At 40.7% G+C, this 25,191-nt stretch overlaps 1 protein-coding gene across 1 annotated transcript; it reads right to left on the bottom strand.

The window, feature by feature from the left end:
* Window positions 1-1,760: 1,760 nt before the first annotated feature.
* Window positions 1,761-22,365, bottom strand: TXNRD3 (thioredoxin reductase 3). Its single transcript, XM_009896339.2, has 16 exons — window positions 22,166-22,365; window positions 15,161-15,221; window positions 13,544-13,653; window positions 13,252-13,365; window positions 11,422-11,494; window positions 10,477-10,596; window positions 9,927-10,069; window positions 8,475-8,590; window positions 8,142-8,367; window positions 7,837-7,929; window positions 7,334-7,410; window positions 6,310-6,466; window positions 6,006-6,113; window positions 5,118-5,213; window positions 3,303-3,437; window positions 1,761-3,010 (listed from the first exon to the last, which is right to left on the bottom strand). Exons 1-16 carry the CDS (start codon window positions 22,289-22,291, stop codon window positions 2,948-2,950), a joined length of 1,818 nt encoding a protein of 605 aa, XP_009894641.1. The 5' UTR covers window positions 22,292-22,365; the 3' UTR covers window positions 1,761-2,947.
* Between the last annotated feature and the right edge of the window lie 2,826 nt (window positions 22,366-25,191).

The raw sequence follows: 25,191 nt of genomic DNA, 5'->3' as shown, positions 1-25,191 counted from the left end.
CTCATTTAATCAGCTTGTGTAAACTGATGTCTGTTTCTTGCAGTTCTTTTATCAAGCTAACAACCCAGCTGTTACACCTCATTGCACCAGAACATCCATCATCCCCTGCAAGTTTGTCAGAGGGCAGGAACTGTAGAAGTCAGAACATAACCAAATGGGCAAAAGCCTTTTCAGGACATCAGCAGGAATTTCTCCCCACATTTGGCCACTGTACTGGGCCTGCAATTTGTCAACATTTATTTTTAGTTTTATAAATAATGCATTAGTAAGATACAAGCTTGAAAGATACTAGGCAAAAGAGGGCTTTGAGAATGAGAGACCATACAGTCCCAGTGCCTGGGAGAACCGACAACTTGAGCATTTAGGGTGACACAGCAGCTAGACTCCAGGTGCAGAATACTTGAGAATATAATTTAGAAAGGACTTTGTAGGAAGCCATTCTACTTCTTTCATTCAGTTAGGGCAAACAAGGGCTGAAAAAAACAATGTCAGACAGCATTCAGGGATACTTGGCTTTTAGATTTTTTTTTGCTTCCCAGATTCTACCTTTTTCTCTCTGACACCTACTGTCAAGCTTACAATTTTAGCTTCTAATTAAGTCTTGTTGGCATGACACCTTTTACTTCATATGTGAGCCTACCAATACACAAGCAACATGTTCACTTAAAATACTGCTCTTGCTACAGAGTGCTCAACACTTGCAAAGTGTTGCTTACAAAGAGCCGACAGCCTGGGCAAGTTTGACACAAGGCACATCTGCAATTAGTGCACTGTTACAGATATGCAAGTGGTAATTATTGATCAATTAACCTGAACCTGCAAATCAAATTTGAATTTGAAATAAAACTCAATTACTGCTTACTAATAGGAAGTTCAGGACTTGTTTCTTGGCTTGGCTTGTTTCCTCCTGGTCTTCCCCTAGAACATGGCTACAAAGGGAGACTGTGCCATTACCAGTCAGTTTCTGCTGAATGATTTGTTTACTAAGTTTCATTTCAGCTTTCAGACTATGCAAAGTCTGTAACATACCACCTGCTACCAGCTGTCTATCCAAATCCCCCTTCAGTTTTCAAATCAGTTCAGGTGAGTCTCTGGTTCTTCCACTTCAACTTAGATTAAGGTCACTTCTACACTACTATTATGCCTGCCTACTTCTAACTGTAACATCTGACTTGCAAAACGCAAACTTGCAGGCATGCAGCATTTTGGTGGTGTCACTCAAGGTCACTGCTGCAGATGTGATAGCAAGCAGGAAGCTCAATGAACTACTTCTATGAAAGACAGTAACAAGTAACTCCCCAGAGCTCTGCAGGAAAGCAACACCAGAAGCTCAGCAAGTGTCCCCCTTGCCAAGTAAAAATATTCTGCCGTATTACTAGACATTCACAACACCATCTTAAAGCTTCCAAGTTACTATATTTGAAGATCAGTAAGAGTTGTTGTTAACTAGTCAGATTCTACTGAGCATCTTTAGCTACACTGCAGTTATAAACACTACACCACACATACTGAGGATCTTCTGAGTATACAGAAGTGGTATAAAATTGTGTTCTCAGTCTGAACTGAGAAAATTCTGCAGAGTGAAGCAGAATTAATTCTGATTTCTTGAGCAAGCCCCTAGATGTGGCAACAAAACTTGTTTCTCCATTTGAAAGATTACAGCATGCAGAGGTCTGCATGTGATAATGCAACTGAAGCACAACCAAACCTGAAGCATGTGGTAACACAAACCATGAGGTCAGACACCACAAAGTGTTGTACGCATTGTTTATTGAACTTCAAATTCCATGGTACATCATAGATTAAATAATTAAAAACTGTTTACTATTATACAACGTTCAGAACAGTCTTTCAAAAACATCTCTTTGGACAAAACTAAGAGCCAAATTCAAGCACAATTCCCCCAGAGCAGAATGCTAGGGGTGGAAGAAAGCTTCCACAGAGTACTGACTGTACACAACGCCAGATAAAGCATGACAGCACATCAAGTCATTGTTCTCAGCTCCGACACATGCTTCAAAGAGGAATTCTATACAATGCTTATGATCGTCATGGGCAGGCATCTACTGTATCAGTGGCACAGATACTCTCAGATCCTGCTCCTCCAAGGCTTCAGTACTCCAGATTTACAGTTCTGGGTTCTCTGATGCTTTACGTTACAGAGCTGAAACCAGATTTGAGAGTATTAGCACTAAATAGTCACAAACAGCAAGAGCAAACTGACAAGACTTTGCTCTTCTGCTCTTCAACCCTGACCAACAAGGGGTCTACGGCTGAAACTTCTCTCTTGAAGACATGTCACCTGAAGTCAGACAACTATGAATGTTAACAACAGTGATGTCTTAGATTACTTTGAAGTTTTAGTCTGGTTGAGCTGGGAGACTAGTGCTTGAACTGCCCTAGTCAACACTATTTGTGCCATCTTGACTCAACTGAATATACAATGAAGTAAAACAAAATGCATCAAAAGAGATAAAGCAATCAACTGAAAACTGCTGGGAAGAATCTTTCGATCATTTGTCTTCTCTCTCAGGCATTTGTACAAGACACTGGAGCTTAGGAGCATTAGCTTTAACTTGTGCAACTTTAAGAATTTCCTTCAGGAGTTTAGTCATCTGACCAGACGAAGAGATCTCCCAACTTTGCATGGCAGCCATCAGTTGTAGCTCACCTCACAATAAGGTTCTGAGCTACAACGTCAAAAAAGCACAGAAAGTGCTGATTCCAAGCAAAGTCAGGATTTACAGTTCAAGGTTTCCCTGCTGTTATTACTGTTTCCATTTGCAACACTGTTCACTGAGGAAGCCACACAAAGGCACCATGCCAGCTGCAGTACATACAGCGGTACTGATGCAAGTATTTTGCTGCAGAGCAGCTGGTTGTACTCAGGGCTTCCACAGAACCCAGAGTGTACAACATGAAAACATGTAAAACAGCAGATTTAACCTCAGCAGCCTCTTTGAGTGATGTCTTGTCCTGAAGATTTTGTAATATCCATGGTAGTGAACACCTGTAAGACACCAAAAGAATGGCTTGTTTACTGTTGCTCTGTAATACCACCTACATGCCCCTATCTGTCTCCTCTTCAAAAGTGAGCAGCCGATTTCTGTGAACTGTTACAATGGAAAACAAGTTGCAATGCCAAATGAGCATTTTCTATCACATGTCAATATCTCAGGGTTGGAAGCCCAGCAAACACTAAATAAATCTCTCAATACAATGGAGTATTCTTTCCATGCATCTAAGTAACCACCTTTAAAAGCAGGTTTTAAATGAAGCTGTGCCCTCCCCCTCTCCCTTACCTCTGCACAGGTTGGATGGATACCAATGGTTTCATCAAGTAATTCTTTGGTGACACCACATTTTATTGCAGCAGCAAAGCCTTGGGTAACTTCACCGGCATTTGGACCAAGAACGTGAAATCCTATCACACGATTCTTCAAAGACAGGCGAGAGGAAAACAGAAGTCAGCACAGGTGAAGTTTTTCACAGAGGTTGTAACATGTAACTCCCACTACACTAAAACTGTTATGCAAGCAAGTTGAGAGCAAAATCTCTTTAAAAAAAAAAACCCCAAAACTACTCTGCAGAGTACTGCACAAGGCCTTTTCAGTCTGTTATAGCAGAATGAAACAAGTCTTTGAATGAATGAATTTTACATGTATTACACAGGAGTACATAAAAGATATTGCCTTCAACTAGAGAGATTGTAGTTTGTCAGCTGATTTTATGATTTGATAGAGGTACAGTATGTTTAGTACATTCAGCTTTAAAATTACTTTCTACATGAAAATTAGTTCAGACAGAGGACCTGTGTATATTGTTTGTTAAATATCTGATCCTGAAGAGCTTCGCTGCCTCTTCCCTTCCTCTCCAAACAGTTAATAAGGAAAATGGAAACATTAGCCTTGCTTTTGAGCACATTGTCTCTGTAGTGAGATCAGAAGTGATGGCCCTAGGCTATAAAAAACAAGTTGGATGTTATTTCCATTTGTTTCAACAATTGGTTTATCAAAAGGGATGTTTTCAAACATTTTCCCAGGATGTTCTCACACATTTAAAGATGTCCTAGCCCAGGTGTGGCCATGATCTGCAAGAAAGTGCTTTTACATTGCTTGTTTTACAAGCAATTTGTATCCTGTTCCCCTTACATCTTCCTCCAGAATCCCAGGAACCTCTCACAGCTAAATCAAGTCGCTCCTTCACAGAATCACCAAGGCTGGGAGAGACCTCAGAGATCATCAAGTCCAACCTGTCACCACAGACCTCATGACTAAACCATGGCACCAAGTGCCATGTCCAATCCCCTCTTGAAACCTCCAGGGATGGTGACTCCACCACCTTCCTGGGCATCCCATTCTAATGGCTAATGACTCTCTCAGTGAAGAACTTTCTCCTCACCTCTTCCACTGTGTTCTTTTAATTTGGTTTACTTTTAAACCAGCTCAAATTAAAGCAGAACTTTGAGCCTTTCTGCAGTCTTTGGTAAAGGGTTAGGTGGGGTAATACAGAAGAGAGTAAGCTTACTTCCTTTTATCTTGAATGCCACACTGTCTCAGCTTAATTATTCCTTCTCTCCATACAAAACATAAGTATCTTCCACTACCTGTTCTTTCAGGCAGTTTTGAGGAAACACACTGGACAGTATTGGCACATTTTTGCAACAAGAACAGAGCCATCACTAGAAATTCCCATTTAATATCAATTTTTGAGAACCCAACACAGGTTTCCCAAGTTTCTAAACCTACAAAAATGTGCACTTCACAAAAGGCCAGAAACAAAGGAAGACACCAGATAGCACAGTTACTCATAACCCACTTGGGAAGAAAAACCCTGCTGAATTTCTTCACAGATCTGCTCCTTAATAGGAACGCAAGATGAAGTTTATAATGCATAAAGCTACCACTTGCTCAAACACCTGTTACCAAAAAAACCAAATCCAACCAAACAAAAATCTGCTCCCTCCAGCTTGATTAGACCTCCTAAACCAAATATTTACACTAACAGAATAGGTAGAGTTGGCCTTCAGCAGGCCAAACAGACCTTAGTTTTTTTGGCTGGTCTAAAAAGAAATTTCAAGACTACACTCAGCATATCCATTCCAGCTTGCTACTTACATTGTCCTGTTTATTGCAGATAATCTTTGCATAACAAGTATTGTTATCTCTGCCTGGTACTGTCCATTCGAGTGGCCAGAACAAACTGTGATAAACCTGCCAAGATGACAAAGAAAAAAAAACAGAGTGATTTTTGTCCCTCCCCATCCCTAGCAGTCTACCCTCCAAAAGCCATTAGAGGAAGCTTTGAACCAAACCATGCACCTCTGACTTACATACTTGCTTAAAACAGCAACAGCTGTAAGGCACAGCATTTTAGCATCTTGCTTTCAGAAAGAGAAGTGCTTTAGTAGTACAAAATTGCTATCTAGCTACAGTAAGTGTGAACCCATGCTGCAAAACAGTTCACAGAAGCAGCTAAAAAATGCCAACTATTTGAAAGACGTAAGGAGTAAGAGCTGTTCACATGCCTTGTGTTTAATGAAACTTCAGAGAAGTGTGAAGCTAGAAATTAGCACAAGACACAGAAGTGATGCCTGATACTATTATAGCTGTAAGAAAAGGTCAGGAAGAAATTAATTCCCATTTCAAGTACAGTGAGCAGGCAGAAAATAGACAGCTCATCCCAGGAGTGCAGTACACTTCAGCAGTAATTCTTTAATGCATGACAACAAAAAAACACCACCTACAGTTCTGCAACCTGAATTTGGCATCCTGAAGCCAAATGCTTTTTGACAGCATGCAAACAGCTATACACAGGTGTAACGTTATCAAGTCCATTTCTGGGAGTTCCACACCTTGTTAGCCAGATGGCAAGACCTCCAGGATCAAAGACCTGACTAGCTAACCCTACAATCTTCTTTTAACACCATGCCCTGAGTGTAAAGCAGCAAGGCTCAAGAAAAACATTCTCAAGATACAAGCTAGACAAGCTTTGTGTGCTCTCACCTCCAGATTTTGCTTTCCATATTCTTCTATCGCTCTTTCCTCAGCTAGCCCACAGCAGCCATACTCTAAAGGAGTAAACACTGTCGTTGGTACATTGATATAGTCACACTAAAAATAAAGAACCAAAAATTTGTATTTAGACTATGCAAGTTCTACACAGTACATAACAGGAGAAGTGCACATTTTGGGTCTTTTCATAAAACATCTGCAGTGCCCACAATCAAGTGGGCAAATAACTCATGCTACCACAATTTTGAGGCAAAAAGCACAGAAAAAAGTTGAAGTTGTATTCTTACAGCTTTACCTTTTTGGAACTACCACCATAAAGCCTCTGGGCTAGCAGTTTCCCTGCTTGAATGGCAACTGGAGTAAGTTCAAGCTTTCCTTCCAATATATCTCCAATAGCATAAACATAAGGCACATTGGTTTGTTCTTCATCATTTACAGGTACTTTTCCATTCCTTTGAAACAAACAGAAAAGTGAATGGAGTTCAGTTCACAAGCTTCCTTGTTGCTCAGCAAGAAGAGGGAAGAATAGCATCTCCTACAAAGATGTTCCTCTAATTACTCAACACATTGTACTAAATAATGCTCAGGCCTCTTTTACTTCAACTGCAAACTCTTCAGAGCATCAATTACTTCTGACACATCAATTACCTTTGAAGCCTGTATTCAGTGGGCCAGTTTTAACCGGAGCCACAGTGCATGCTCAATGACAATGAAATTACTTTGACATCTTTGGACTTATGATCTTTAGCTTGGTTATTATACAGTTTGCAATGTACATTTTCCCCTATGAGGAAAGAACTCACTTGCCAACTAAGCCGGTTTAGTAAGATGTTACCTGGTGCAACCTGATCTTAATTTTTCTTTCTCCTGAACAACATAATCCTGCCTCCTCTTTTGCACCTTTTTACACTGAAGCCAGGGAGAAACAACAAAAAAAGTTAAATCTGTACAAAGTGAGTAGCTTGCTGCCTCTTTAAATCCCCAGATTAACTTTCTGCATGAGCTGAATGAAACAGAATATTGAACTGCAGTTTATAAGTATATTAAGCAAATACATTAAATTTATTCCTTAAGTAGAGTGGCCAAAAAGTAGGTATTAACTCAGAACAGAAAAGAAATGGAAGTTGATGAATAACTGTACTCAAGCCCGTAGGGAAAAGGTTTTGAAGGTTCACATAATTACCAGGTGTAAGACCAAGGATTTTATTCCCCCCCCCCCCCAAATATCATCAGTAATTAGCTGTTGGTAAAGAGGTAAAAGAAGAAAAGAAGAAAAAAAAGTAGTATTTGATGGTTTAAGGGAGTTGAGCAATACTCACTTCTCATTGATTTTCACACCAATTGTCTCTAAACCAATATTTCTGGTACATGCATCACGACCAACAGCTATCAAAACCTAAGAAAAACACCACCCCAAATTACATTACTTGACACAAGAAAAGCGTAACTTGCATGACACCACTTTTAGTAGTTTTCTGAAGAAACTGTGAAGGATGACTGAAGTGACTTCTCCAAAATTCTTTTGAAAGAGCCACCAACAGTTCAGACTGCTCTACATCCAACTTGTTTCAGAAATGCAACAAATGGCAAAACTAGTCATATCAGAACAAACCCAGAAGCAACACTGCTCTTATGAACTGAATTCCAGGCATGTAAAGTTTCACTGATTCTTCTGGCATAAGGCAGCTGAGGATGAATATTAAATGTTTCTGTGAACAATTTTCCAAGCTTCCCCTTTTTTTCCCCCTAAACAATTTAAAAGGTATTTCAATATATTTTCATGTGCTGCTGTATTCGGTTATTCCAAATCCAAAATGCTTACAGTGTTATATTCTTCTTCAAAGAATTCTGATCCCTCAGTAGACTTTGCTGTCACTTTCAGCCTTCCAGGCATGCCTTGCTCCAACTGTTCGACCTGTATAAATATTTGTAAGCTTAGAATGACCCTAAACAGCATGAGCTCACTTCTCTATTGCTACTTCAAACCAGCAGTAAGAAGGAAAAGCTTAATCTCATAACACATTTCTTCCTGTGCAGAATTAAAGCCTTCCAGACCGTACATGCATTCTGTATGTGTTCTTTAAAGTAATTTTGCATGGAGAGAATAAACCTGAAGAGAACACTTGCCTGAACAGGTACAAACTTCCTGATGAACTTCACACCGTGTGTTTCCATGTGAGCCCCTACTCTTTCTGCCATTTCCTGGTCAAAGCCCCGCAGGAGGATAGAACGCACCATCACTGTGACATCTAGCCCTAGACCAGCAAGAAATCCTGCACACTCTAGAGCCACATAAGATGCACCCACAACTAGAGTTTTGCCAGGGCAGTAAGGCAGGGAGAAGAGGTCATCACTAGAAAGAAAATAAATGTAAGTTACAAGGTGCTCTTCACACAAGCTTCTTTGTCTTTGCAAGCATCAGGGAAAACAAAATCCAATCTATATCCCTCTTCATCTCACCTTGTAATACAGTATTCTTTATCTCCAGGGATACCCAGATATCTAGGCCTTTCTCCAGTTGCCAGCACAAAAGTCTCTGCTGTGTGATAGGTTACTTGTCCTTTTCTATTAGTTGCCTGTTTACATAGAAACAATTAAGAAAGCCTTTTTCATAGGAACAGATTAAGAGAAAATGAAAAAATAAATAAATATTAAAACTGATGTAAATCTTCCCTTAAATATTGTGGATATATTCAAGAATAGGCAGTTTCAAGCAAGAAGCAGTGCATTTAGCAGAGAAGTCAGGCAGGTCACTGAAGACCAATAGGCTTTTTTCAGAGCACCTAAAATCATTCACTCTCTGCATTCCACCCACTTCAGGTACTCACTTAGATTGAATTGTTCATAGTAACTTTACACTGAAGTTATAAAAAGCCCCAACAAAAGTCCCCCTGTCCCCTGCTTAACAATAAAAGTCCAACACAGTGACATCAATTAGTTCTTAGGCTAATGTAGAAATACAAAAGTATCTAGCTACATGATTTCAGGAGGCTGAAGACCCAACCTTAAATGGATTCAAGCTAATTTGACCTCTAGAGCCCCTTGATTTTGAGAAATTCCATGTTGCAAATCAATCTCAAAATCTACCTTTCATTTTCTCTTTTCAGTTAGCAACACAGATGAAGGGAAGCTTCAAGTAATTGTGTAATTCATTGGAAGGAAACTCAGGAGATCATCTAGTCCAACCTCCTGCTGAAAGTCTTTCTGTCCTCCTTCATTTACTGAATAAGGACACTTATGTAAATGACCTACATACAGGACACTTAGAACGAGTTAAAGTTGAGCATAATACTATATTTTCAGCGCTGGCCTGGGTTTAAAACATGAAGTTCAGAACCTCATATTGGAAATAGACAATTACACCCACTGAACCAGGCAGCCATCTTCAATATGCATGCTACAATGTGATCACTTACAGTAAGATTGCCAGCACATGTTTTGTCTTGCAACACTGACAGTTTAATTCTTATGCTGATACAGCATAAGGCTCTAGCAGTGCTGTTATGCAAATGCTTCATCTGAATTCAATTTCAACAATTTTTATGCTTTAGTATGAAAATTTTCAAAGTAGCAAAATCATGCAGCTGAAGTTTTTCTTTTCTTTCCCCACCATCACTCTGTCTGCTGACCTCAGTCATGAAGTTAGCAACTGAGACTGTCTCTACACATGCAAAACACGAGTTTACAGATATCCATATTAATCTTACCTTACACTTCCTAGGTTTGCAAACACTGTGGCATGTAATACAGTACACTAAAAATTTAAACCAGTAACTTGTTTCACAAATGACTAACTTCAGCTGACTTAAGCTGGCAACGTCAAGATGAACCCTTTTCCTCATGGGATTTGAAAAGGCTGTTTTAAAACACAGGTTCTCCCTCCCAACAAAGTATTTTAAATACAGCACAAACCTTAATTTTGTGTGGTTCCACAAATTCTCCATAGGAATTGATGTATGTCACAGACTTCTCTCTTAAGGACACTCGGTAACCCCAGTTCAAAGAGCCAATGTAGTTTTGAACTGCTTCTACCATGACCTCCCAGTTGTGTTTAACTGAAACAAAACATTAATGCCATGTTTAATAGAAACTAACATGCAATGAACCCTTCCACAAACCAATCAAGTTTTATTCATTATATATGCTGCTAAGAAAACATCATTATCATCAGTAAGGATGATAGATGTTAAAAGTTCTACTATGCTAATATTTACCTGACTTGCTACTATCTGAAATAAGAACATTCTAGAATTTTTATCATTTAAATCAGATAATATAGGGAACAAAAAACAATTGGCTTTCAGTCCTAATGGGTTTATGACTCGAGAAGGAAAATGCCTTCTGATCCACCTCAGAGAACTACTGAACTCTGCCTCTGGTTTACAAAATCCAAAGTACAAGAACAATCTCAAACTCAGAGTCCCTTTTGTACAGTCTTGATCTGTCTCCTGTTCTTACTAACCTTGCTCATCATACTGCCACCCGTATTTCCTTGAATCTTGGAGAGCCTGACCCAGAAGTGCTGCTTGATGCATTAGCTTCTTAGGAATGCAGCCTACATTTACACACGTGCCACCAAGTCCTAAGATGGAAAAGAGTCATGTTATTACCTGCACAGACAGGATCTTTATCCTGCTTTTCCTATCATGCTTAGTTCATGTTTGCTCTAGCCACAAAATTAGCTGAAATTTCTGTTTTAAGAGACATTTTAAAATACAATGAACACACTAAGCTTACAGGTTTGTATTCAGTATGTTACCTGACTGACTGAACCAAGAAGGATACAGTGTGCTGTCGAATAGACCCAGGAAACTTAGACCAGACTACTTCAGATTTTATACTGGCAAGAAAGCAAGGCAAAAAGCCCAGGGTTTCTAGAGTTTAGTATCATCTGTCATGTAGAATTAGAAATATGTATTTGTTTGAAATTTTAGCTATGAAAGCATATTCATACCTCAACTCAATAAAATTTGACCAATGAAGTTCCTTAATCATCCTCAACTGCCAATAAAATTAACAAGGTCAGACAGCAGTTGGTCTTTAATTACAGAAAGGTGAGGCACGCACAGCCATACAGTCATACTATTCTAGAGGTTGCCTATAGCAGTTGCCCATGAACTACAATTAAACAGGAAAAAAAAAGGGCAAACTCCACCCCACAAACATGGGAATGTGAACACACAGAGAACTAGAATAACATTTGACAAAAAACTCAGAGTTAACAATGCACAAAACAGAAATGACTGTCTACAAAGCAGGCATGCCAGGAAAACTCCTTTGTCATCCATCTTCCAAAATGACAAGAATTCAGCCACAACCTCCAAGATGACAAATCCATAATATCAGACAACTCATTACATATCACTGGCACTCAAACACTGTAAAATAGAGGTTCACAGAAGCTCACCCCACGAGGTTCCAAGGGGCGTTGGAACAACATAATCTAATACCATTACTTTCTTCCCCAAGGTAGCAGCTTCCTAGAAAAGATGGAGAGACAGGTCAGCATCGCTGAACTTTTGCCTGACCAGGAAAGCTTATCTGCTCATTTACAGTCACAATGCACTTAGCACCAAGACTCATCTCATATATGGCTCTTGTACCTCTTTCACTAGACAAAAACCTGAAATCCCTCAAAAACTATTACTTTCCTCCTTAACTCCTAACTGAATACCTATGTTTAATGATGCATCCACATCATGCTACACTGTCAGAAGCCATGATCTGAAGAAAACACAAGGTGGACTTACCAGCCTATGTTGTTGTTCTGCCTCACCCAAAGAAATATTTATGCTGCTAGCTCTCCCTCTCTCAGGAGGGCAGCACTAACTTTTTATGTTTATGGAAGAAAACTGACTTAAATGAACTGTTGACAGTTCAAGGGAGGACTACTGAGCTGCGCAGGGGACTGGAGCACATGCCTTGAGAGAAGGGTAAGGAAACTTGACACATTCAGCCTAGAGAAAAGGCAGATTCAGAAGGGATCCAACAGCAAATTTCCAATACCTACACGGAAGCCATTGAGATGACTATGCCAGGCTCTTCACACTGGCAAGCAGTGGAGGGACAGAAGACAATGGCTGCAAGTTGGAGTAAGAATTTCAGGCCAAATATAAGAACTTTCACTTCATGAAGAAACTCAAGCAGTGAAACAGGATTCCCAGAAAGGTTGTACCATCTACATCCTTGGCAATTTTCAGTGGATGACGTCCTGCACGATCTTGTTTGTCCTCAAAGCTGAGTGGTAGTGGGAGTTGGGAGTTGGAGTTTAAGCTAAATATCCTCCTACCATCTTTCCAACCTGAATAAACCTGTAACACACTATCCAAGGAATTACTAGGTACCTGAATCAACCCATTACTTGTTCTTTTAATGGCTCTGAATCAAACCTTTAGGTGCCTCAAATCTGTTTAAGAACTTCTGCAGTTTCTGCAGCACTGGCTCAGATAAGCCAATATCTGACTCCTCCTACTCTGAACAGTTTGGCAGTTATCACCCATTTATAACTGATGTGAGGAAAGATATGGAACAGTCTGAAAATGATTAACTGCTTAATTGAAGAATTCAATTGTCACCTTCCCCCGTGTGCCTTATATTTATCTAGTGAGAGCTGTATGTTTAACTGTACTGTTGTGCAGCAAGTGCCAAGGCTGTCAAGAGTAACATCTCTGTGCCCAAACTGTAAATTGGTGGTTAGGACACCTGGCTGAGAGATGGGAATTGGGTGTTCAAACCCCTCAGGTAGAAAACTGAATCCACATATTGAGTCCTGAGGCACTCTGAACAACAGAGGCACACAATCTCTACTACCACATCTGAAAAAAGCAGCTAGAAATAGAACTAAAGAATGAACCAGCTCCCTGACAAAATAACTGGAAGTGCTTAATTTCAGATGCTGCTAAACAGTCCTTGAAAAGCATACTTCACATTTTTTCACATTACTGCCTGGAAGTGTTGGAGGATATACTTAAAAATCTTTTGGTTCCACCCTCAGCCAGGAACCTGAAACCTATTATTAGGATTGAGACCTGAGTAGTCATTGGCTAGAAACTGGTCCACACAGACCATGATCTTCCTAGTGAGCACACATTACTAGACCACTAATTATTCATTAATTAACAAGTTGAACTGTAATAATCATAAAAATATAGACTGTTTTGTACTGCTGTGATTATTAGAGAGACTAACTTTTGAAGAAGTTTCATATACAACCTGTTCTTTTATGCAATTGTCATACCTTGGAACATGCAAGTCCACCTGATCCTCCACCAATAATAATGAGGTCATAATCATAGGGTTCTATATCTTTGCTATCACCAAGAAGTTTCTGCAGTGATCCATTCTGATAAGCCTGGGAGGGAAAATAAAAAAGTCAAACCACCACATACATCTCTAAACAAAGAAACTGAATTGCATTGCCTTCTCTGATCTAGGGATCACTTAGTCTCTTATGTCACTCAAAATTTAATTAAGACCAAACAAAATGCACTCAATAGTCTACTTCCAGCTAATTTTTAAAGAAAAGTTACCTGGTAAGTTGCATCACAGCCGCCTACGTGAGTTCCATTCACAAATACATTAGGCACTGTCCTCTGATTAGTCAGTTCTGCTAATACTTGCTGAATACTGGGCCCATCATCTAAGTAAAAGAAACAGGTATACAATAGAACAATTTTCAAGAAGAGAGCTTTTAAAACAACCTAAAACATTAAAGGTTTGGACTACAATATACTGTGGGCCTGCCAAGAGAACAATTCTGTCATAAGCACCACATTTGTAGACATCCTGAACTTAAGGAAGACTTCAGAAACTATGTCTTACAAGAGCATACTTAAATACCAAGTATAAATTGGTGCTTCAAGCTCTAATTCAACAGAATGCAGTAAAGTTGAAGAAATAATTTAGACTGTCTCCTCTATTCTTATCAGCTTGCTCCTGAGAGCATCACTTGGTACTACACAAAAAAAAAAAACTAAAATCATTTTTTCCAGCTTTTCTTTCATGAGAATTGTCTGGTTTTGGAGTATGTTCAGAGTAAGTCCATGTAGTTTTGCCAGCAGCTCTATGTTGTAAGAATGCAGGGCTGGGAAGAATTAACATGCACTGCTACTTAAACTAAAGCTACCTCCAGACTTTCTACCCACTGCACAGTCTGAAGCTTTGCAATTTTAAGATTATCATTGCCTGATTGACTTATCTGAATCATTAGCACCTACACACAGGCTCAGTTTGGATCTCTCAGCAGCTGCTCAGCAGTAAATGTGGAAACAAAGCTTTACAGTAATCAATTTGCCTAAAATATTTTTGTTCCAAACCCATATCTATTTAGTATCAATAATCAGAGCAATTGCAAAGGAAATACATTCTTAATTAGAAATAATTAAAGAGAAAAGGCTGTGCTTTGTACTTTGCATATCTTGGGGTATAGTTTACAGAATCATAATTTTATTAAAAAGTAGAAATAAGTAAGATAAGACAAATACTTCAAAATAACCAGTGGCACTTAAAAAAAAAGCATTGAAAATTAACTTTTGTATGTAAAAACAATTAATAACACACACCCAACAGCTGACCAACAGTGCAATCAACAGTTTACTAAAAATTATGTTAAAAAGCACTTGTCTTAATAGAACATTAAAAGCTACATATATTATGTACCTGTATGCAGAATGCACTACACAAATCTTAAAACTAAAGCAGATTTGGCTTTCAAGAAAACAACCTAAGACCAGACAAGGTACTGGAATTTACCCCTCCTGCCAATGACTCAGTAACTTTCCCTACAAAGGTCACCAATACACCAAGTCAAACATTAACAATTCATCCAAAACCACCAAAGAATTTGAGGCAGGAGAAAAATACCACAGGCTTTTCACCAAAGACAGAGCTCCTCAGAGAAAAAAAATCAGATCTCACATTCACTATCAGTTGATGATTTGTACAGAAAGACTCAAAGCCTTCAGTTACATTAAAAAAACACATTCTGTTAAAATCTTCGTTGAAGCCTAATCACTTTTATCTCTGCATATATAACAATTGGTTTGAATTGCTTTATATCCTCTGATTAGCTCAAACAGCTTAAGGAGTGCTGTAGTCACAGAGTTTCAGTTACATTCAGCAGCACGTGACAGAGTTTTTTTACTTACCAGTGATATCAAGTTCCAAAGCGTAGTACTCCACATGCAGGGAGCGGAAGAGTTCTTTAACCTACAACAGAAGAAAAGCACAGCGCTAGTGCAAAGGTGTCACAAGTTCTGACAGAGTAAAACTTGACTGTTGGATGTATACAGGCAACTGTCAAGTCTCAGTTATTATGCTTCAAGGGTGTAGCTCTACGTGGCTTTGCTAGAGTTTGGCACTACTACGATGTTTTGCATGTTCCTCACTTAAAGCTGGGCTATTCAAAAGCATCCCACATCCACAGCAATTTTTCAACACAAGTTCAGTTACCCTGATAAAAGATTTCTAAATACAACTTGCCATGTTCCAGACTTCTCCATCCCTAACATAGCAAAAGCCATCAGAATAACTACTACATAGAAAAGTATCAAGAAGAGGGATAAAGTAGCAGCCAGATTCCTTGACAGTACTAATGGAAAGAAGAGACAAAAGCAAAAAGGAGGATAATATACAAAAACAAAACACTGCCAAGTAAATAAAAAAAAAAGGAGACCGATTATAAAAAGCTGCAGGCGAAGTCATACTCTCCAAGAGCCTCAGCAGTAGGACAGGTCATGCCTGCCAGCCCTGCATTCACTTTTGATTGCTGTACTTCAGAAAAGTTTTAGAATAAGCAGAGAACAGTTACTGTACGGGGTCAATGAGTTGGGTTTAACATAGAAAAGATGGAGAAAACACAGATAATTCTTAAATACATCATTAACTACCTCAAGGAAGATGAGAAGCAGTGGTGGATGAAGAACTAGTGGTCTTGAACTATGTCATGAGATAAGAGAATAGACTTTAGGAAAAGTTTTTCCTAATAGCAAGACACTGGAACATATTGCATAGGTAGATGACAATCTTCAGCCATGACAGGCTTCAAAGTGCATCAGAAAAACATTTAAACTCTTGAATTCTCTTCCAGCTCTGATTTTGGGTTTGCTGTTTAGCAATGTCTGCCTCAGCCTCCAGAATCAGGCAGGAGTGGTTCTAACTTGTTTGACATTGTTTTACTAAATCAGTCATACTTTGCTTATGAAATATTGAGGGAGTTAATACCAGAATGTAACAATTACGGTTTTTAACCTTTTAAATTGCTACTCTTCTCCGTTATGCAGGAGAAGCATTCTAAAGACACTTGGTCAATAGAAGGCTGCTGCTCTTCTACATGACCATGAATAAACTCAGATACAGTATCACTAGAAACATGTTTTACGCATCTAAAAGTCAGCAATAAAAACTGCTATATACAAGTCTACTCTTAAAAATAAAATAAACCCTAAATCGTAAATGACAACTTGGTTGATATTTACCACTCCCCTCCCTGACAAGAGTTCTGGGTGTTCTAGCATCAGTTCTGAATGGATACAGTCTACTACTAAGTAGCCTTTTAGGATTGGTGTTTTTATGGTAGCATTATTTTGTGAATTGGCAGTACTGAAATTGACCTGTCCTTCCAGATGGACACCACCATACCTCACAGTACAGGATGTAGCATTACATGCAGCAACATTTACGCTTTCAAAATACAGTTTGCACTTACCTATGCAAACAGGTATTTTAAAGCAATGCATAAAGATGTCTGTATTAATGCAGACTATCTGGATGTGAAAACACCTCTAGCAGGAAGCACTAAATGTCTTGTGATGGATCCTCTTGCCAGCCTAGAGCCTGAACAATGAAGCACACCTAGCTGCTGCCAATTCAGAAGAAATCTTTTACAACTCGCTGATGAACCTCAAATTTATTGACAGCACTTCACTAGAGTAAGTTGATTCACATCTGACAAGCTTCAAAATGTCTATCACAGGATGAATAAAAGGTATTTAATGTTGCTGTGATCCATGCTGTTACTAGGCAAAAGGCTGAGTGTCCCAGAGCTTTCTACTGGAGTGCCAGCTTGATGCATACAACAAAGCTTTTGTATTCTGCACCAACTACATGGGAAGTTTCTTGCTACATCGTGTATCAACTGTAATATACAAAAATAAGCTCTGCATCTGTGATCGATTATATTACTTCTACAAATGTAGAATTATTTAAGGGACCCTTAGAGGTCATTTGATCCAACATCCTATTCAAAGCAGGGCCAAGTGTGAAGGCTGATCAAGTTGCTCAAGCACTGTCCACTCTAGATCTAAGTATCTACTATAGACAAACCATAACCTCGCTGGGCTGTTCTAGAGTTTGCCCATGCTCACAGTAAAAGATTCTGCTTTATTTCATTGGAGTATCCCTGGTTCCAACTCACATTTATCGGCCCTTATCCTTTCACTCAGCAACTCTAAGAATATGGTTGTCTTCCCACTTGGTAATGAAAATCCCTGCTTAGCCTTCTCAAGGTTGAACAAACTGAGGTCCTTCCTCACACATTCTATTCTTCAGTCTTGTAACCATCTAGGTGGCTCTAAAAACTTTTGTCCTACACTCACTGTTACCTTTGGACTTGTCTACTGGCATGACTATGGCTACAGACTGAATAGAAGGGGAACAGCTGTGAAACTACTGTTCCAGACTTCCTGCTCTGCAACTGCTGCTACAAAGCCCAAGCTGAATGCTACAGAAGACCTAGAAAGCAAAGCTTAAAGGCATTGGTACTATGAAGTGACAAACTAAGAACCTAAAGGGAAGTCACAATATCAGCTACTTGGCTGCTGTTTTAGTTTGCAGCAAAGCAGCAGAGTAACAGGCAAGTTTCCACTAGTGCTTTTTAAAACAAAACCAACAAAACCCCCACCTGCTAAATCACTGCAGCAGCAGGTGGCAATGGGGAGGACTGAACAAGAAAGGGCTCCCATTCAAGAAAGGACAGATTTAAGACAATGCATTTAGGCAACCTTTATTTTTCTACTGCAAACAGGAAGTTTGGGGGGGGGGGGGGTGGGAATCAGATGAATGCCAGCATCCTAATTAGCAGCTTTTGGACCTTATGAGTGGATCATGCTTGTGTTGCTCTAATGAATCTGAGAGAAAGAAAAGTAACAAGTATATGATTAGTTATGAAATCTTCTTCAATACAGGCAGGAGACAACAGATTATTTCTGTTTGGAATAGAAAATGATTAGGAGGAGAAGAAAGATAACACACACGAATCATGAGTAATATCTAGATAAGATGAACAGGAAATGATATCTGAGAAATGCTCACTAGAGTGAACAGTGACAACTGCATTTACCAGAAAGCAAATTTGAAATTAAAAGAAAGTAATCTTCATACAATACATAAACCAGAGAATTTACAGCCACCTGTGTGGTAGATAGAGCTAGGCCCTCTCTCACCCTCCCCCACAGAGAAAGAAACCACAGCTAACTCAGTTGGAGAAGCAAGCTATATTTACAAGCATATATGGAATGCAGGTTGCATATACACAATATATATACAGTATTTACAATATATATACAGAAATATACAGCAAAGAAAAATAACACAACAAAATTCCCTCCTCGAGGAGGGTTTCCCTCCCTGTAACCCCCTCTCTCCCCACTACCTCCCTTTTTTCCCCAAAAAGGGGTTAGAGAGAGAAAGGCAGACAGTTATTAAGGAAAAGAGATATTATTAGGCTTCAAAAGCACATGCAGGGATTAGTTTTGCTTATCTCAAGGTCAGCTCCGTCTAGTTTGCTGAGAAGCAGACAGGCTGGAAAGGCAGAACAGGCTGGAACTCAGAAAAATTCCCATTGCACTAAAACTTAAAGTTGCATTCTACCAACCTACCAAATTCGTTTAGAATATCATGTTTTCATTTTGATACCAAAACATTCAGCCAGAGTGTTCCAATACTGTCCCTTTCTTAAAGGCACAGCCTCAAACGGTCACAACCTGACATTGTAAAAACCAAAATTAAAAGGAGATCAAAAGAGCTGCTAGACCAACTTACAAAAGGAAGATCTGCTGAGAACTTTTAACTCAACAGAACTAATACAAACTCAGGTCAAGAAATTCCTGAGCCACAGAGTGCTGGAAACTTCAGCTGCACACCGAGAAATGTCCTTCCTTATTCAGCAATCCTAAAAATTTATTTTCTCCAAAAAGTATCTGGGACAGGACACTACATCTCATGGTCACTGCTACAACCATTGACTTTCTATCTGATCAATGCAATCATTCACCTACTAAACTCTTCCAGTTTTCACAAAAAGAGAGACTAGAAAATTTCCAGGTATTATTTAAGAGTAAATCTCTCTGAAATTGAGAAGATGTTCTAACATTCTAAAAAAAGCTATTCCTGGAGATGCTTTCTAAGCAGGTTTGAAACAATCTTCAAGTAGTAAAGTTAAATAATAATTGTATGTTGCTCTTAAAATCTTTTCCACAATTTTCTGTGCTAAACCCCCATGCTTTTGGTATGCATTTGTATCTTAACATTAAACCTTTTCAAGGTGGTAAGAAATTAAAGAACAGTCAAGTGAAGTTATGACAAGGAGGTAATTTTACCACCACCCACTCTCCACTACTGCCTCACTAAAGCAATTGAGCAGGATTTGAATTTGCAGAGAAAGAACTGCATAATTGCCTAGTCGTGCTACTAACATGAACAGAATCATCTACTTAGAGAATTTATTTGCAGTGCTTTTGTAAAGGAAAGCAATCTTAAAATTTCCTTTCAGCATGGCTACCCTCCCATTGAAATAAAAAAAATTCTTCCCACCCCCCAAATTAGGCCCTTATAAAGCTTGAGTGTTCTGTGCACCAGTGCTAAATATCATCTTTTCTTCCTATTAATCCTACCAAAGGCACATTGCTAACAGGCATCCACAGTCAAAGACAGACACTGCATGCTAGCCATCTGTCCATCATTAAGAACTCAAAACCATGTGATTACAGTCTAAGTACCAGTGTGTAACTAAGTTTTCAGATTATATCTACTTCCTTAATTCTACAGACTAGATCAGCTAGCAAGAATGCTGCATTACCCATTGTTCTCCCACTCTTTTCACTATTTTCTAAGTCTTCAGTGGTGGGGGTTGTTAATCCTCATACTGCTGCAGATTTTTATCAGTTGATGTGTCACGTATCTTTCTTCTCCTAATTCTCTCTCTGCAATATATACCTCTTCTACATGTTTTGTTCAATGTATTACATTTCTCTTCTGTTCCAAACAGGAAAGTAAGCCAGCAAAATCTGTCTACTAGAGAAATTAGCTCTTCCTCCCACCCCCCAATTTTACCACCTGTTCCTTCATCGAGATCCACATAGTCTTTCTACTCTCTCTCTTAGAAAGGACCATAAGAGAACACCCTCCTACTCACAGTATTGTTTTTCCCTTTTCCCAGACAATAAAGATACTACTCCTCGTATCTGATTGTTTCCCTGAAGCAAGTAACCCTGCCCAATGGAGAAGCTCTGAACAAATGCAGGCAACATCACTAACCTGGAATTTAATTACTGAACTACAATCAAGTCTGTTTTTCCCTTAAGCTGCTTGTGTTAGTCTAGCCCCACGGTAACACTAGAAACAGATGGAGAATATTAGGTTGTAAGGTTTAAAAAGTTATTATGACATCATATGATCTCAAAAATACCGGACTGAATGTCCTGCACATCAGCACTTGAGCAATCACAATCACTAAAAGTACACAGAGTGACAACTAAGTATTTCTCAATGGACTGAGGTCTTCAGCAAAAGGAATGCTCTCCAACAGAAGAAAACCTTGTTGTCAGCTGGACTGGAGGCAAGACTCCAACCCTTCATCTGCTAAAACTTTCATGGAGTAAGTTGCTAGGTGACCCAATTTTAGAAGGCTTTGAGCTGTGTAACATTCTACACATCCTGCCAAAACATTCCTGGAGAGAAGGCACTGGTTTTGCCTATCCTCTTGTATGCAGAAGCTTTCCTTCTAAAACCTCAATGAAACTGCAAGTTGTATAGGTATATTAAGTTTTCTATAATAGGCACACAATTCACAGTTCTCCTCCCTCACAAGAATTACTGGAACTAAGCCTAACCTGCACATGGGAGTGCAGCTTCCAAGTGTTTTCCTAGTTGTCAGTTCCACTGAGGAACTCCACAGTTCCAATTATGTTCTTCCACCACAGCCACATCAAATATGGTATTATGATGTTTAACTAACACTTCATAACATGCTCTTTGTAAATATCCATGAATCACAGTGCCTACAAAGACAGAGATTCTGTATAGGCTGTGACAATAGTGTGTTGGTACCGTGAAATTCTAATAAAGTCTGGTTTTCATTAATGACTCTGACTCACTAGTTACAGCTGCCCTGTGATGCTGATTGGCATAATGAGGGCCAGAAAGGTATCTTTTTCTAAACGTCACAATTAATCAATAGTGTTGCTGTTTTGTGTTTTAGTTTAAAAAAACCCCAACATATATTATGCTCAACATTTAGAACTTAGTCACCATTGAGTCAACCTTCTCTATCAAATTTAAAAAGAGACGCTTGAAACTTAATTTAGCCTTCCCCAGAGATGCAACTTGGTCCCAGCTGAATACCAACGTGGTGCTCAAACTCCCTAAGAAAGGGACACATCCAGCAGCCTCACGTTCAGGAAACAGCAGAGCAGAAAAACAAGCAACCTGTGCAGAACTTCCCACACATTCGCCTACCTCTTCACCCACGTGGCAAAGGGAAAGAGGTAATAAAGGCACCAGCTTTGACTCGTTTCAGGCTTGGCAAGAGGATTTCTACGGGGCGGCATCAAGGGCTTAACTTCAGTGGGATGGCTGCGGCTCTGCTTTTGGGCTCTCTAAACCCCAAGAGCGCCGTCAGAAGCAGCAGCACCCCTCGCCCTCCACCTCCCTTTCCCTTGCGCACTTCCCCCGCCCGGGGCGGGCCACCAGCCGCGCTCGCGCGGGCGCCCTCAGGGCTGATGTCTCCCGCCTCGCTCGGGGGCCGCGCCAGGCCCGCCTCCTCCTCTCGGCCAGCCGAGGGAAGTGCCTCCCAAAGCCCTCATTCCGGCGGATGCCGGCCCCACGGGAGGGCCCGCCAGAGGAGCGCACCGAAACACCATCCACCGCCGCCTCACCTTATTGCAGTAGGGACAATAGCTCTTACTGAAGATCATGACGCGGTGGGAGGCGATGAGGGTCTGCACGCGAAGCTTCAGGCCATCCCAGTCCGGGAGCTGGGTCTGGCCCGGCGGCGGCGGCATGGCGAGACCGGAGGCTGAAGCGAAGTGCCCCAAGTCCCCAGCACCTTCCCTGCTCACCCAAAAGCAGCACCGCGCCCGACGCCCGCACTGACCCTCAGCCCCACCCCGCCCCTTCCGGAGCGGGGAAGGTGACGAGCAGGACCGACTTACGCGGGAGGGGGTTGGCAAAACACCGAGGAACACTTGGCTCCTTGTCTTTCAGCTACACGCACCGTAGCGCATTGTGAAATAGTAAAATACCTTTACGTCAGAAGTAGGAGCGGCGTTGAATATGAAGTTGATACATCAGAGGTTAAGCCTGCCTGATTTTAAGTTTCCCTCTCCCCCCTCTCGGAGGCAGTGTGGAATCACCCAAGAGGTGTGAGACAAGAAGGCGCAGGCGCAGAGACCGTGGCGCTGTCCCCGGTGGCCTCCATGCGTGCTGTCTTCGGGTGGTCAGGGGGTGCTCCTGCCTACAGAGCTCTCCTCTTCCTGGGGCCCGTGGCCCTTCCAGAAACGAGGCAGGGCAAATAGTTCCAGTAGGAAGCGACTGAAAGGGACAGACGGGAGCTGGAGTTGGGTCAGGGATCGTATGTATTTCCCCGGCTACCAGTTCTCACCTCCGGGACAGTTCGATCCCATGTTGGCGGCCATCGTCCTGTGTCCCGGCGCGGAACAAAGACGGTGGTGGTGGCGGCTTTGTTCCCACTCGGTGCTCTATAAATCAGGGCAAAATCTGAGCGGGGAACCTGTACGGCCCTTGTAGAAGGGAGCAGCCTCACTTCTGCCTTCACGTGCTGCGTGGGTCCCTCATGCATAAGGAGGAGAACATGGGTACAGTTGGAGCTCTGGAATAAAATGGATCGTGGCTTGAGAACGCGTTGGTCGAAAGAAGCTCGCTTTTGTTACGCGTCAGAGGGTTAAAGGAAGGGAATGCTGAAGTGTCGGGTACTGCTCATCATTGCACACATCTCTTTCCCCCAGTCGTAACTGTCGGGAGTGGAAGGTGGAGGGAAACGTCCTCCAACAGCACGAAGAGCCTGTATCAGGACACAAGTCAGGAGAAAGCTTGTCTAGAAAACCACCTGCTTTGCGGGGGCTTTTGCTGGGGAATGCCAGGCTGTGTGCTGAGGTCCCAAGAACCCGGTTATCTTGCTGCAGTACCACTGCAGCAGCTGCTTTCTGCAGTCATAAGGACTTGCCCTTGTTTAGCATTTAAGAACTTCACTAAGTCAAACCCTGCAAGCTTCTGAGTATCAGGAATAATTTTCTGTGGGTGAGGAAAGCATAGAAACAGAGCAATTTAGTAAGGTTCAATAGGAAGCTTGTAACAAAGCAGGTAATAAAGTCCAGTGCTCCTTCCCACGCCTGCCACAGACCAGCCCTTCTGCTATTTACTAAGACTAAAAATAATCACATATAAAACCTGTAATGCCACTTGTGATGAAAATGGGCCTGGTGGGAGACAACTGAATTAACTAGCTTAATTTCATTTTGATCACATGTCTCTGTGGTGTTCACTGCCCAGCGAGCTTGAAAAGAATATATTACATTTATTTGAATGTTGGCAATGGAGTTCTAGACTAAGTGTTACTACACTCCCCACAGAGAAAAACAAATCTTAAATTTTACAGCCTCTTATTTCAGTATCAGCACGTAAGAAAGCAGATAGAGTACCTGCAGCTACTAAGCTTTGACTTAGCATAGAGGGCCCAGAACTATGCACTGTACTGCATATCCAGCCAAAATGGCTTATTTCGTTCCTAGCTTTGCCTAATTTTTCTCCCTGCTTCTCCTTTTACCTGATGACAATCATTGTTACCCATAGTATTCTTGCAGGAAATACCACAAGTGTGAATGTGTGCATCACTGAAGGCTGGTGGGTTCTCACATTGACCTTGGCATCCATCAGATTCAGAAAGGATAGAGACTGTAATAAATACTCAAAAGTATCTTTTTCTGCCAAAGTGCTCAACACTGATGGCAATGTGCCAAGTCCCATGAGGAATAAATGTCTAAGGCAAATTGTGTCACCTGACAGGTTTTCTTTGCCTTCTGTGCTTTCTCTACTGTTGGCTGGTTTTGTCACTGTTACCTTAGAAGAAGAATGAGGTAATAGTTTTAAACTAAAAGAAGGCAGATTCAAACTAGACAAAAGGGAGACATTTTTTACAGTAAGGGTGGTGGAAAAAGGTTACCTAGAAAGGCAGTAAAAGTCCCACCCTGGAGACATTCAAGGTCGGGTTGGAAAGGGCTCTCAGCAACCTCATGTAGTTAAACATGTCACTGCTCAGTGCAGGGGGGGTGCAACTAGATAACTTTTAAAGGTCCCTTCCAACACAAACCATGCGATAATTCTGTGATTCCATGGAGAATGGATGCAGGAAGCAATGTCAACTCAGAAGACAAATGGATGACCTGAAAGCACTATAATGGCAATGTCTTGCTTAGCTTTGATTTCCTCAAAGCTGGAGTGGAGGAGAGAGCAGGGAGGTGAGATCTTGCCATGTTGTTAGTCACTGTTGATGGCTGAGAGAAAAGGAAAGAACTGAACTCTGGAGAAAGAGGGAAGGCAACTGTAGACAGGAAAGGGCTGCCCCATTAGTATCCTTCCTGTGTAACTCAATAGCTTCTAGTAACTGATTATTGTTGACAGTATAGGCTTGCTTTTGTTCTGTGGATTTTTTTCCTCCCTCAAAATATTTGAAACAACAGAAATGTAATAAAGGTGTCCAAATGGAGTCATTTGAAAGAAGAGATTTTGAGGAAGGGGCAAGTGGCTTATGGAAAGACCCAGGAAACTCTTTTAAACAGAGGAGTGTGAAAGACTTTTTAAATTAAAGTTTAAGCATGCTTGAACTGTGGCTTCTTGCAGGCCAGCAAGAAGCTATACAAAAAGCTGATGGAATGACAGTAAGTTT

Source organism: Dryobates pubescens, chromosome 1, assembly GCF_014839835.1.
Source record: "Dryobates pubescens isolate bDryPub1 chromosome 1, bDryPub1.pri, whole genome shotgun sequence".
Lineage (NCBI taxonomy): Eukaryota > Metazoa > Chordata > Aves > Piciformes > Picidae > Dryobates > Dryobates pubescens.
This window is presented reverse-complemented; position numbering and strand designations above follow the sequence as displayed.